The sequence below is a fragment of the Rana temporaria genome, chromosome 1 (assembly GCF_905171775.1).
Source record: "Rana temporaria chromosome 1, aRanTem1.1, whole genome shotgun sequence".
In the NCBI taxonomy this organism is placed as follows: Eukaryota; Metazoa; Chordata; class Amphibia; order Anura; family Ranidae; genus Rana; species Rana temporaria.
The window spans coordinates 16,644,457-16,660,065 of NC_053489.1; the positions used below are offsets into that span (position 1 = coordinate 16,644,457).

General features: G+C 46.8%; 1 protein-coding gene across 1 annotated transcript; it reads right to left on the reverse strand.

Moving 5' to 3' along the window:
• Positions 1-1,549: 1,549 nt before the first annotated feature.
• Positions 1,550-14,606, reverse strand: LOC120924365 (vomeronasal type-2 receptor 26-like). The gene is made up of 5 exons (XM_040335324.1): positions 14,595-14,606; positions 7,726-7,953; positions 6,526-6,649; positions 2,648-2,804; positions 1,550-2,372 (listed from the first exon to the last, which is right to left on the reverse strand). Exons 1-5 carry the CDS (start codon positions 14,604-14,606, stop codon positions 1,607-1,609), a joined length of 1,287 nt encoding a protein of 428 aa, XP_040191258.1. The 3' UTR covers positions 1,550-1,606.
• Between the last annotated feature and the right edge of the window lie 1,003 nt (positions 14,607-15,609).

Sequence of the window (15,609 nt, forward strand, 5' to 3'; positions counted from 1 at the left end):
ATGTGGCTTTAGATTGTATTATGTTCTATTATATTTGAAATCATGGGGCTAGATTCAGAAACGAGATACGCCGTTGTATCTCTGAGTTGCGTCGTCGTATCTATGCGCCTGATTCAGAGAATCAGTTACGCATAGATATCCCTAAGATCCGACCGGCGTAAGTCTCTTACACCGTCGTATCTTAGGCTGCATATTTACGCTGGCTGCTAGGTGGCGCTTCCGTATAGTTACGCAAGGAATATGCTAAATAGGTATTTACGCTGATTCAGAAACGTACGTCCCGCCGGCGCATTTTTTTACGTCGTTTACGTTAGGCTTTTTCCGGCGTATAGTTACCCCTGCTATATGAGGCGTAGCTAATGTTAGGTATGTACATCGTTCACGCGCCGAGTTTTTAAAATTTTACGTCGTTTGCGTAAGTCGTTCGCGAATAGGGCTGGACGTAATTTACCTTCACGTCGAAAGCAATGACGACTTGCGCCGTAATTTCGAGCATGCGCACTGGGATTTTTTCACGAACGGCGCATGTGCCGTTCACAAAAAACGTAAAATACGCGGGGTCATCCTAAATTTAAGTAAAACACGCCCACAACATCCCCATTTGAATTTGGTGGGCTTACGCCGGCCCACATACATTACGCAAGTTCTTTCTGAATACGGAACTTGCTCCCAAATTTACGGCGGTGTAACGTATCGGAGATACGTTACGCCTGCAGAAAGATCCGCTGATCTTTCTGAATCCAGCCCACTGATTTTAGAAGGTGACTTTCTATTCTATTGTATTCAACATCTGAAATTCATAGTTCAAACTTTGAATTTCATAAGAATGCTATATTCTTTTTATTTTAATAAATGATATTCTTTTCAATTCTAGTAGTTTGTGTTCAAAATTAGCATTTCAGAAGAGGGCTATATGCTTTCTATTTCATTCTCTTCTATTTTATTCAAAATTTGAAATTAAAATTTCAGAAGACAGCTACATTCTTTCTATTTTATTCTATTCTATTATTGGAGTTCCACATTCCGGCTGCAAAACTGGGTTGGAGGGTCACATGTCAAGGCCTGGCGAGCCGTATTCAGCCCGTGGGCCTTGTGTTTGATATCTGTGCTGTAGAGGGATGAATGATAATAGAAGGAAGACTGAAGCTGTTTCTGGTACTGCTGGTACTGGATTGCACTTGTACTGGCTGGTGATCTGGAATCTTTATTTTCTATCACTCTCCAATCAGTGTGTGAGGGCAAAGTGGGGGCAAGCTGCTATCTTCAGGTGTTGGTTACATTGTGTGAGGCTTTGATTGGTCACAGTATTTTATTTGTGATCAGCACTGTCCAATGGACAATACAGTGACAGTAGTTTGCTTGTGCATGCTGGGGGGCGTGTAAGAGCAAGAAAAAAATGAAGCTCTAAAATATCATTCAATCCTGTGACATCCACCTTCCATCCACTTATGTACAATAGGCAGACAGGAGGCAGTCAATGTACCCCAAAAAAATCATAATTCTGATGATGATGTCATTCATAATGATGATGATGATGGTGGTAACAATATGACTGAATTTGTTTAATCTGATCTACAGCATTATACATTGAATCAATGTGTTACATTTACATCATTCTCTTCCCCAGCATTGTCCCTCTTGTGTTCAGTTCAGGTTTGAAAAGTAAAATGTAGAGTTTTGGAGAAAACATACACAATAATATTCCAGCACTGGAGGTCAGTATGGCGAATATCTCCACAGCCACCATGTATTTCCCTCTGGTGCTCAGATAGGCCGGGATCATGGCAATCCAGACACTGCAGAACACCAGCATGCTGAAGGTGATGTACTTGGCCTCATTAAAACTGTCCGGTAATGTCCTCACCATGAAAGCCAGAAGAAAACTCACAGCTGCCAGAAACCCCATATAACCCAACATAGAGTAGAAGCCGATAACTGACCCTTCATTACACTGAATGATGATCTTCCCAGGATAGGAGTCCATGTCATACTCCTGAAATGGTGGAGAGATGGACAACCAGAGAATGCAATTCATAACCTGAATGGATGAGCAGAATAACATGACTGTATTGGGAAGTTTGACTCCCACCCATTTTCTACAAGAGCTTCCAGGTCTGGTGGCTTTAAAAGCAATGAAGACCATGATGGTTTTGGCGAGGATAGAAGATGCTGAGATGGTGAAGGGAATTCCAAAAGTGACTTGTTGCAGCATACAGGTAATATCCACAGGACGGCCAAGGAACAGGAATACAGAAAGGAAGCTCAATATGAGGGAGAGGAGCAGAATGAAGCTGAGGTTCCGGTTATTGGCTCTGACTATGGGAGTGCTCCGAAACCAAACAAATAGTCCAAGTATAAGGCTGCATTCACACCTAAGCGACAGCCGCGTACGCGTGTAGCGGCAGATTTGCCGCGATTACAAATGTTTCTTTTTTTTTTTTTTTTTTTCTAAAGTATTCCCATTGCTGTCTATGGGAAAACGCGCGTGTCGCTTGAAAAAAAGGGTCCGGGACTTTTTTTCAGGCGACAGGCGTTGCGCGTCTATGAGATGTGAACCATCTCCATAGACGGCAATGGGAATTCTCACCTCTAGCGACAGAAGCGTCCCGCGTCGGGCGTTTTGTCGCTTAGGTGTGAATGGGGTCTTAGGAGAGATGTTGTAGCAAATATGACTGAAGTTATAGAAAAAAATAAAACTAGAATGTCCTCCTCGTATGATAAATACTCTATGACCTTGTCACTACAAATAGTTTTAGCTTTGTTAGGCCATTCATTTTCAGGACACTTCTTGCAGAGTTCACTGTCTGTAGAGTAAAAAGAAGTGAAAATAACATTAGGCACGGTAGCTATTTGACAGTATTAAATATTTTTTTCTGTAATTTTCCTAAACCACTTGACCTCCAAAAGATTTACCCCCCTTCGTGACCAGGCCATTTTTTGTTCACCTCTGCGTTTTGTGTGCTATAAACAAAAAGACCAACAATCTTGAAAATATAAAATAATAATGAACTTTCTGCTATAAAACACATTCAATAAAAAAATTGCATTCCTTCATAAATTGTATTCTGCTACATGTCTTTGGTAAAAAAAATATATATATCCCAATAAGAGTATATTGATTGGTTTATGTGAACTGTGGTATATATTTATGACATTTGTTTATACTAGTATTGGCGGCGATCAGCGACTTATAGAGGGACTGTGATATTGTTGGTGTCTGCTGATAGGCTGGGTGATAGAGAGGTGGAGTGTAGACCTGTGGATTGAATGGATCTGGATCCAGGGATATGTAGCTGAGACTTGATCGGGTTGTAGTCTGTCAAGGGAATATACATAGAGAACACATTGTGGAAATGAGAGAGATTGGTGACACAAGTCTGGGTGACAATCTGACACTAACTGACACTTTTGACACTTTGTGGGAACCAGTGATACTAATACAGTAATTTGTGCTACAAATATGCACTGTCTCTGTAATAATGTCACTGGCTGGGAAGGGGTTATAAATCAGGGGAGATAAAAGGGTTAACTGTGTGCCTAGCCAGTGTTTTTGTGTACTGTGTGTGTTGTTTTTACTAAGGTCAGAGGAGAAGAAAAGTGTAGAAAGGCCTCATCAGTAATCATTAATTTCATACAATTTAGGGAGATGTTCGGCCTGCAAAGTGTAAAGTGTGTACAGAATCACTTTAAAGGACTTTAAATGTTTTCATTTTCTAATTCAATATCAGAATTTATACTCATAGAAACATAGGGCCAAATCCTCAGCCGGGCGGCGTAACTTAACTTTCAGCAGTTAAGTTACACTGATTTAAAGTTTCTACCTAAGTGCCTGATCCACAAAGCACTTACGTAAAAATTTCAAGCCGTGTAACTTAAGTGCCGCCGTCGTAAGGCGGTCCTCCTCTCCGGGGGGCGTTTACAATTTAAATGAGGCGCGCTCCCGCGCCGGCCGTACTGCGCATGCGTGTGATGTCATTTTCCCGACGTGCAGCGCGCGAACGTAATTGACGCCGGGCGGCTTTGTGGATTGCGACGGGACACTAAAGTTGCGACGGGTGAAAAAAAAGATGCGCCGGGAAAACAAATAATTTTTAAAAAAAATGACAGCGTCGCTCAGCATGCATTCCTGAGAGGGAGAACTCCATGCCAATTTTCAAAGAAAAAACCGGCATGGGTTCCCCCCCAGGAGCATACCAGGCCCTTAGGTCTGTTATGGGTTGTAAGGAGACCCCCCCTCCGCCGAAAAATTGACGTAGGGGGTCCCCCTACAATCCATACCAGACCCGTATCCAAAGCACGCTACCCGGCCGGTCAGGAATGGGAGTGGGGACGAGCGAGCGTCCCCCCCCCTCCTGAGCCGTGCCAGGCCGCATGCCCTTAACATGGGGGGGTTGGGTGCTCTGGGGCAGGGGGGCGCACTGCGGGCCCCCCCACCCCAGAGCACCCTGTCCCCATGTTGATGAGGACAGGACCTCTTCCCGACAACCCTTGCCGTTGGTTGTCGGGGTATGCGGGCGGGGGCTTATCGGAATCTGGGAGTCCCCTTTAATAAGGGGGTCCCCAGATACCGGCCCCCCACCCTAAGTGAATGGATATGGGGTACATCGTACCCCTACCCATTCACCTGGAGGCAAAAAGTAAAAGTTAGTAAACACACAACACAAGGGTTTTTAAAATAATTTATTATTCTGCTCCGGAGGCCCCCCCCGTCTTCGTTATTAGCTCAATTACCAGGGGGGGCTTCTTCTTCCACTCTCCGGGGGTCTTCTTCCACTCTCCGGGGGGGGTTTCTTCTTCCGCTCTCCGGGGGGGGCTTCTCCGCTCTCCGGGGGTCGTCATCTCTCTTCTCCCCTCTTCCGCTGTTGACTCGGCGCACCCCGGTTCTTCTGCAGATGTCCGGTGCCTTCTTCTTCAGCGCTGGCTGCCTGCTATCTGTGTGTTAGCTCAATTTCTAACAGGCAGCCGGCGCGGTCTTCTGTGACGTCAGGGTCTTCTCTTCTGTTCTTCTCCCCTCTTCCGATGTTGCCTCGTCGCCTGTTGTCGCTGTAATGATGGAAGCGCGCCTTGCATCCCATTTATATAGGAATCACCGTCCCATCATGCTCCGGCAGGTACCCACGTGGTGGGTGCCTACCCACGTGCACCCACCACGTGGGTACCTGCCGGAGCATGATGGGACGGTGATGCCTATATAAATGGGATGCAAGGCGCGCTTCCATCATTACAGCGACAACAGGCGACGAGGCAACATCGGAAGAGGGGAGAAGAACAGAAGACCCTGACGTCACAGAAGACCGCGCCGGCTGCCTGTTACTAATTGAGCTAACACACAAACATAGCAGGCAGCCAGCGCTGAAGAAGAAGGCACCGGACATCTGCAGAAGAACCGGGGTTCGCCGAGTCAACAGCGGAAGAGGGGAGAAGATGGAAGAAGACCCCCGGAGAGCGGAGAAGCCCCCCCCGGAGAGCGGAAGAAGAAACCCTCCCCGGAGAGTGGAAGAAGACCCCCGGAGAGTGGAAGAAGACCCCCGGAGAGTGGAAGAAGCCCCCCCTGGTAATTGAGCTAATAACGAAGACAGGGGGGGCCTCCGGAGCAGAATAATAAATTATTTTAAAAACCCTTGTGTTGTGTGTTTACTAACTTTTACTTTTTGCCTCCAGGTGAATGGGTAGGGGTACGATGTACCCCATATCCATTCACTTAGGGTGGGGGGCCGGTATCTGGGGACCCCCTTATTAAAGGGGACTCCCAGATTCCGATAAGCCCCCGCCCGCATACCCCGACAACCAACGGCAAGGGTTGTCGGGAAGAGGTCCTGTCCTCATCAACATGGGGACAGGGTGCTCTGGGGTGGGGGGGCCCGCAGTGCGCCCCCCTGCCCCAGAGCACCCAACCCCCCCATGTTGAGGGCATGCGGCCTGGCACGGCTCAGGAGGGGGGGGACGCTCGCTCGTCCCCACTCCCATTCCTGACCGGCCGGGTAGCGTGCTTTGGATACGGGTCTGGTATGGATTGTAGGGGGACCCCCTACGTCGATTTTTCGGCGGAGGGGGGGTCTCCTTACAACCCATAACAGACCTAAGGGCCTGGTATGCTCCTGGGGGGGAACCCATGCCGGTTTGGATTTTACAAATTGCTGTGGTGTTCTCCCTCGGGAATGCATACCAAATACCGTCGCTTGAATGGGCCTTTACAAGGTGTGACTAACTTTACACTTTGTAAAAGCAGCCCTAGTTTTACACCAGGCAAACTAACACTTACGGCGAAAAAACTAAGCACAAAAGCTTTGAGGATCGCCCTAAGTGCTAATTTGCATACTAGAAGAGGCATTTCGACTCGAAATGCCCCCAGTGGCGGATGCGGTACTGCATCCTAAGATCCGGCAGTGTAAGTCCCTTACAGATGTCGGATCTTCTGCCTAACTTAGGAAAACTGCTTCTGAGGATCAGTTCCAAAGTTAGAACCAGAGATACGACGGCTTACGCCGGAGTATCTCTTTTGTGGATATGGCCCATAAATCTTACCAGATTGGTTTGATATTTCTCCTTCTGAACACGGAGCACAATTATAACAACATGGGTGATATCCTTCTCTTACAGATTTTCTGAACCCCGGAAGACATTCCTCGGAGCATTGACCTCTTGGGACCTGAGATAATATAGAGCTTTATGATCTATTCAAGAGTAAAAGTACAGATATAATAGTGTAGGGAAGCCGAGCTTCTGATGTTTACAATGATGCAGCATGTACAGAATACCTTGGTGGAAACACATGGACCATTCCAGAAGGTGGCCCTTCATTAGTCTGGATACCACAGAATATGTTCTGAACCAGAAGACAGAATTAGACATCTAGGAGTACTAGCAGAATCCTTTCATTAGAATGGTCACGGTGACCACACAAGTCTGATTTGACTCCGCCTGTCATGTGATAGAGAGGATCAACACCGTCTGGTGAGTCGGGATCCATATCCCATTTACCTTGTTTTTTACCTGTGGAAAGAAATGTGCCCGGCAGCCTGTGATCACTGAGGGTTGCATGCAATCAAAGCCTCACAGTCACAATTCTTGGACAGGAACACGATTTGTATTCATTTTGAACTTTTAGATTTGAGTTCACATTGAGAACTTTGATGTTGACACTATTGTTTCCACCACATGAAGTTTGTTATCCAATTGCCCTTTAACATTGGTTTCTCAGTGATTTCACGCAACCTCTAATAATTTGTCCCAAGTATAAATACTGCTTTAAAAATCCAAAGAGAAAATCAACCGCATTTGACCGCATTTTAGGAGTCACTCGTACAGAAATCCAGGTAGCTCCATTTTTTTTGTTTTTTAATGTTTTTTCTGATCAGGGAAATTACTACTCCAAACTGTTTTTTTTTTTTACTTCTGTTTACAGTCAGGTGAATTCAGAAGGTCTGGGTAGAATCTGGCCATGGATAATACTGGCAGTCATTCCACTACAAAGTCTAGAAGATGTTTTGTAGTTCATCCACTTCTTCAGGTATAATGAGTGATGGGAACATATCCCGGCATTTATATCCACACATCTAGACCTGACACCTTCATCTAATCACCATGGAATGAGTCAGGGAAGATGTTGGTGGTCTATGAACAGGATGGGGGGAGGGGGTTAGGTTTTGTCTGGAGATGGGTTTAGGGACAAAACTAGAATGTTTCTTGTATAAGTTGTTGATCAGCTTCCCCAGTGTAACTCACCTTGTCTCCTTTCCATGATATTCGCTCTGGTTCTAGTGTAAGTTGCTGACCCTCTGAAAGGAACCCATCAAAGTGACCCACAATCATCCAATCAGTGATATTTTTATCTTTAATTCTTGTAATCCAATTTACAATTTCCATTGGGCTGGGCAGTTCTCCTTTATCATTAAAAATCATGACCTCACCATTCGGATCCTTGTACTGGACTTCTTTTACATAGCGGAACAGCTAAAATAATGACAGAAATGATCATAGGTAACAAGTATATAGAACATTTAGTAATTTATTGGAGTATAGATTGTTTATCTTGTTATATCTCAATCAGAGAATGTCATCAGGATGAGATGACCTGTTTGCTGAGCATTTATAATCAGATACATTGTAATGGGACTATTTATAAACAATTTTCTTTGTGAATGTGAACGCTCCAGAGATAAATTATTAATGCTACCCCATTACAATACACTGGCTCAGCCTCATCTTGAATGTACAGTTCAGTTTTGTTAACAAACCTCAGGAAAGATGTCAATAAATTAGAAAGCATTCAGTAAAGGGCAATAATATTAAAAAGGAGGACAGAAGATCTCAGCTATGAGGACTGATAGATTACAGGTATTCACTCTGGAGAAGAGGAACTTAACCCTTTCGTTGCCGGGTCCATACGTTGTACGGACCTGATGGTGGGGGTATTGCACACAATCCGGTGACTGCAGCCACTTGGATTGTGTATGAAACTGACAGACAGCCTCCTGCCTGTCAGATGAAAGCATTCGGGTGGTGCCACAGCCACATGATCGGTCTCACACCCCCTGGTATCGACACCCCCACCCCCATATACAGACGGTCACCTACTTACAAACATTTGGCTTACTAATGGAGGGAGACAACCGGAAGTGAGAGGAAATCTAAACCTAGGAAGGGAAATTTGCTCCTCTAATGCTGTGTACGCACGATCGGAAATTCCAACAAGAAAAGTCAGATGTGAGCTTTTTGTCGGAAATTCCGACCGTGTGTAGGCTCCATCAAACTATTTCTGTCAGAATTTCCGCCAAAAAAAGATTGAGAGCAGGTTCTCTATTTTCCCGACGGAAAAAGTTTCTATCGGAAAATCCGCACATCTGTATGCAAAAAAAAAACATGCATGCTCAGAATCAAGCAGAAGAGCCGAACTGCCTATTGAACTTCATTGATCTTGGCTCATCCTATGTCTTGTATGTCACCGCGTTCTTGATGGTCAGAATTTCCGACAAGATTTGTGTGACCGTGTGTATGCAACACAAGTTTGAGCCAACATTCCGTCAGAAAAAATCCACGGATTTCTTGTCGAAATTTCCGATCGTGTGTACGGGGCATAAGAGTTATTATGGGAAAAAGGTGTCTCCACTGATGCTTCATAACAAAGACTTGTTTCCACAATAACCCCAAATTTTCAAAATCCAATTGTCATTGGGACAAAACGTGAGGTGACATTTTCTGAACAGGGGCACAGGCAGAAAAACAAACTTTACAGGGGTGTAAACCATTCCCTATGCTATCCAAAAAGTGTAAAAAAAATGTTTTTTTGGCTGGAGCTACACTTAAAAAATGGTCTGTTCCTACTTACAAACAGATTAAATTTAAGAATAAATCTACAGACCCTGGGGTGGATTCACATAGACTTACGACGGGCGTATCAGTAGATACGCCGTCGTAATTCTGAATCCCCGCCGTCGCAACTTTAAGCGTATGCTCAAACTGAGATACGCTTAAATGTTGCTAAGATACGACCGGCGTAAGTCTCCTACGCCGTCGTATCTTAACTGCATATTTTTATGCTGGCCGCTAGGGGCGTGTACGCTGATTTACGCCTAGAATATGTAAATCAGCTAGATAGGCCGATTCACGAACGTACGCCCGGCCGTCGCAGTAAAGATACGCCGTTTACGTAAGGGGTTTTCAGGCGTAAAGTTATTCCACCAAATACATGGCGCAGCCAATGTAAAGTATGGCCGTCGTTCCCGCGTCGAAATTTAAAAAAATTACGCCGTTTGCGCAACTCGTCCGTGAATGGGGCTGGCCGAAATTTATGTTCACGTCGAAAGCATGCCGATTTGCCGACGTCATTTGGAGCATGCGCACTGGGATAGGTCCACGGATGGCGCATGCGTTGTTCATTAAAAACGTAAAATACGTGGGGTCACTAGCATTTTACATAGAACACGCCCCCAACCAGCCTATTTTGAATTTGGCGGGCTTACGCCGGCCCAGTTACACTGCACCGCCGTACGTTTCAGTGCAAGTTCTATGTGAATACAAGACTTGCTGCTCAAACTTACGTTGGCGTAGTGTATCTGAGATACGCTACGCCCGCCTATTTCTACCTGAATCTAGCCCCCTATCTTGTTTCTGTATACACACGCACAAATGTAACTGGGAGCGCCTACGCATGAAAACATTGATTTTGATACACATATTACATATTGCCACTCACGCCGGAGTGAGAGCAATAATGCTAATACAAGACCTCCTCCTTAACGGTAACCTGATACATATAGGAGGCTTCTGAAGCGTCACCTATAGAAAATATAGGGTACTGAAGTTTGACATAATTTCACGGGCACACAAAAATTTAAGGTTTGGCATGTTGGGTATCTATTTACTGTGCGACCTCGTCTTTTATATTTATTGAATTTGTTTGGCCCAAAATTCACGTTAGTGCGATTTTTACTGAAATGTTTTGTTTCCTTTACCTTTGCGGTAATATTGTATGACATAAAAAAAATTGTAACTACCATTATTTTATTCCCTAGATTGTCTGCTTTCAGAAAATATATAATGTTTGGGGGTTTTGTGTAATCTTCAGACCTAAAATAATTTTTTAAACATGTGTGTAAAAAAGCAAAAAACGGTTTTGGCAGCGAAAAGGTTAAAGGGCAATTCCACTTTCAGGAGAAAAAAAAGCAAATACATATAATAATAATATAGGGCCAAATTCTCAAAAACTGTGCGTAACTTAAATTTCAGCAGTTAAGTTACACTGACTTAAAATTTCTACCTAAGTACCTGATCGTCAAAGCACTTAGGTAGAAATTACACGCAGTGTAACTTAAGTGCCGCCGTCGTAAGGCGGTCCTCCTCTCCTGGGGGCGTTTAAAATTTAAATGAGGCGCGCTCCCGCGCCGGCCGTACTGCGCATGCGTGTGACGTCATTTTCCCGACGTGCAGCGCGCGAACGTAATTAACGCCGGTCGGCTTTGAGAATTTTGACGGGACACTAAAGTTGCGACGGGTGAAAAAAAAAATGTCAGCGTCGCTCAGCATGCATTCCTGAGAGGGTGAACTCCATGCCAATTTTCAAAGAAAAAAACGGCATGGGTTCCCCCCCCAGGGGCATACCAGGCCCTTAGGTCTGGTATGGGTTGTAAGGAGACCCCCCCACGCCGAAAAATTGACGTAGGGGGTCCCCCTACAATCCATACCAGACCCGTATCCAAAGCACGCTACCCGGCCGGCCAGGAATGGGAGTGGGGACGAGCGAGCGCCCCCCCCCCTCCTGAGCCGTGCCAGGCCGCGTGCCCTCAACATGGGGGGGTTGGGTACTCTGGGGCAGGGGGGCGCACTGCGGGCCCCCCCACCCCAGAGCACCCTGTCCCCATGTTGATGAGGACAGGACCTCTTCCCGACAACCCTTGCCGTTGGTTGTCGGGGTCTGCGGGTGGAGGCTTATCGGAATCTGGGAGTCCCCTCAAATAAGGGGGCCCCCAGATACCGGCCCCCCACCCTAAGTGAATGGATATGGGGTACATCGTACCCCTATCCATTCACCTGTAGGCAAAAAGTAAAATGTAGTAAACACACAACACAAGGCTTTTTAAAATATTTTATTATTCTGCTCCGGAGGCCCCCCCTGTCTTCGTTATTAGCTCAATTAGCAGGGGGGGCTTCTTCTTCCGCTCTCCGGGGGTCTTCTCCGCTCTCCGGGGGTCTTCTCCGCTCTCCGGGGGGGCTTCTCCGGACTCCGGGGGGCTTCTTCCATCTTCTCCCCTCTTCCGCTCTTGACTCGGCGAACCCCGGTTCTTCTGCAGCTCTCCGGTGCCTTCTTCTTCTTCAGCGCTGGCTGCCTGCTATGTTTGTGTGTTAGCTCGATTTCAAACAGGCAGCCAGCGCGGTCTTCTGTGACGTCAGGGTCTTCTCTTCCTTTCTTCCGATGTTGCCTCGTCGCCTGTTGTCGCTGTAATGATGGAAGCGCGCCTTGCATCACATTTATATAGGCATCACCGTCCCATCATGCTCCGGTAGGTACCCACGTGGTGGGTGCCTACCCACGTGCACCCACCACGTGGGTACCTACCGGAGCATGATGGGACGGTGATGCCTATATAAATGTGATGCAAGGCGCGCTTCCATCATTACAGCGACAACAGGCGACGAGGCAACATCGGAAGAACAGAAGACCAGAAGACCCTGACGCCACAGAAGACCGCGCCGGCTGCCTGTTTGAAATCGAGCTAACACACAAACATAGCAGGCAGCCAGCGCTGAAGAAGAAGGCACCGGAGAGCTGCAGAAGAACCGGGGTTCGCCGAGTCAAGAGCGGAAGAGGGGAGAAGATGGAAGAAGCCCCCCGGAGTCCGGAGAAGCCCCCCCGGAGAGCGGAGAAGACCCCCGGAGAGCGGAGAAGACCCCCGGAGAGCGGAAGAAGAAGCCCCCCCTGCTAATTGAGCTAATAACGAAGACAGGGGGGGCCTCCGGAGCAGAATAATAAAATATTTTTAAAAGCCTTGTGTTGTGTGTTTACTACATTTTACTTTTTGCCTACAGGTGAATGGATAGGGGTACGATGTACCCCATATCCATTCACTTAGGGTGGGGGGCCGGTATCTGGGGGCCCCCTTATTTGAGGGGACTCCCAGATTCCGATAAGCCTCCGCCCGCAGACCCCGACAACCAACGGCAAGGGTTGTCGGGAAGAGGTCCTGTCCTCATCAACATGGGGACAGGGTGCTCTGGGGTGGGGGGGCCCGCAGTGCGCCCCCCTGCCCCAGAGCACCCAACCCCCCCATGTTGAGGGCATGCGGCCTGGCACGGCTCAGGAGGGGGGGGGGGCGCTCACTCGTCCCCACTCCCTTCCTGGCTGGCCGGGTAGCGTGCTTTGGATACGGGTCTGGTATGGATTGTAGGGGGACCCCCTACGTCAATTTTTCGGCGTGGGGGGGTCTCCTTACAACCCATAACAGACCTAAGGGCCTGTTATGCTCCTGGGGGGGAACCCATGCCGGTTTTGAATTTCAAAATTGCCGTGGAGTTCTCCCTCAGGAATGTATACCAAATGCCGTCGCTGGAATGGGCCTTTACAAGGTTTGGCTAACTTTCCACATTATAAATCCAGCCCTAATTTTGCGCCGGCAAATTCGGAACTTAGGCAGAAATCAAAGTGCTGAAATGCTTTGAAAATCTACTTAAGTCCTCATTTGCATACGCAAAGCTGGATTTCAATGAGAAATGCCCCCAGTGGTGGATGCGGTACTGCATCCTAAAATCTGACCGTGTAAGTGTCTTACACATGTCAGATTTTCTGCCTAACTTTGGAAAAAGCCTTTTGAGAATCGTTTCCAAAGTTAGGCACAGAGATACGCAGGCTGAACAGCAGTTAAGTCTGCGTATCTCTTTTGAGAATTTGGCCCATAGTGTACACAATAGCTCAAGTCATATTGTAATTGAATGTTATTAAACATGATCTTTTCTCTTCAATCTGCAGCTCTGTAATGTTCTGTAAAATACAATATGGCCACCTGGAGGCATTTTTTACACAGAACGCCCCTCCCCCAGAAATATAATTTCATGTTTGTGTGATTGGCCCACTGATTCTCCCAGAACGGATCAAACACTCAATGCCTTAAACAAAGCATTACTGCAAACAGCCGACACAGTTGCTCCAAAACGCAGAGCTCTCAGCCGGGAAAACAACTCGGGCTGGTTTAACGACACTCTCACTCTACTGAAACAGGATTGCAGAAGAGCTGAAGGAGCCTGGAGGAGGAACCCATCAATAGAAACCCACACAAGGTACAAAACCCTCACCAAGATTTACCACAAAGCGATCTTTAAAGCCAAAAAAGAACACTTCGCAAACACCATCTCAAAAGCCCTAAACCGTCCACGGGAACTTTTTAAACTAGTCGCTAAGACTATGAACCCCTCCTGCTTGGAGCCCCCTACAAGTGAGACACAAGAATTCTGTAATGAATTATCTGACTTTTTATCAACAAAATCGAAAAGATTCGGACTACAGTACAACAGAAAAAAAACATTAACCCCACTCAGACACAGCAAGAAGAAGCAATCAACATAAATAGTCCACGATCGACGAATTTCGAGTTGGTCCCAATTACCATCGATACCACAAAAAACATCATCGGAAGCCTTCGAGACAAGACATTACCAAACGACATCAGCCCTCCTGGCACCTATCATAACGCACATCATAAACCAATCGTTCAGGGAAGGGAATATTCCGAGCACCCTCAAGCAAGGCATACTAAAACCCCTCCTAATGAAACCCAACCTCGATCCCAAAGACCCAAACCATCGCAGACCGGTAACAAGCCTGAACACCATCTCCAAGATCATGGAGAAAGCAGTAGTACAACAGCTTCAGTCCCATCTGGACGACCACAAACTCCTAGATCCCCTACAATCAGGTTTTCGCCAAGGCCACGGCACAGAAACGGCTCTCCTCAAGATATGGGACGACGCTCTCGAAGTAGCAGATGACGGAGAATCCTGTCTCCTAGTGCTGCTGGACCTTAGTGCAGCCTTCGACATGGTAGACCACAACATATTGCTCACGCGACTCAAAGAAGTAGCAGGAGTCTCTGACTCGGCCCTACCGTGGTTCGCATCGTTCCTAGAAAATCGCTCTCAGACCATGAAACTTGGAGGTTTTACATCAGAAACTCGGACCATTTCATGCGGAGTTCCTCAAGGATCACCCCTCTCACCTGTACTCTTCAACATCTACATCCGCCCGCTCCTCAAAATCATCAGCAAACAGGACCTGCGCTACCACTCCTATGCGGACGATATGCAGCTTTACCTTCGAATCACCAACAAAAAAGACCAATTCCATGAATTAGGAAAGTGCCTTACACTGATCGACAATTGGATGACTGAAAGCTCCCTCAAACTCAACGGATCCAAAACAGAGCTACTCACCCTTCACGCAAATAGGAAATCCATTTCCAGGACCACATGGACACCACCCACCATCCTCGGACAAACCATCGCGCCACGCAACAAAGTCAAAAGTCTCGGAGTCATCTTTGACGCAGACATGACGATGGATGCACAAATAGGATCAGTCATCAGCGGTTCTCATCATCTGCTCCGCATGCTACGTAGACTCATCCCCTTCATCCCGGAAGAGGACACAGCAGTAGTGGTTGGAACAATCATCAACTCACGACTCGACTACGCAAACTCCCTCTACTTAGGACTACCAAAATACCAAATTTCACGTCTACAAGTCGTCCAGAACACGGCAGCCAGACTGGTAACTGGTAAAAAGCCGTGGGAACCAATCTCCCCGGCCTTGAGGTCCCTCCACTGGCTGCCCATACAGGACCGGGTGACATTCAAGACTCTCTGCCTCACCCACAAATGTATACAGGGTAAAGCTCCTCAATACTTAAGTGAGAAAATAAAACCCTACGTCACCCAGCGCATGCTCCGATCAACCAACCAAAACCTTCTCCAAATCCCCAAATCTCGCTACAAATCTAAGGGAGAACGTAGATTCTCGGTCCAAATGCTCTGGAATGCTCTACCCACGACTATCCGATTGGAAGAAAACCATCGGGTTTTTAGGAAAAAACTGAAGACCCACCTCTTCTGAAGACCTGTACA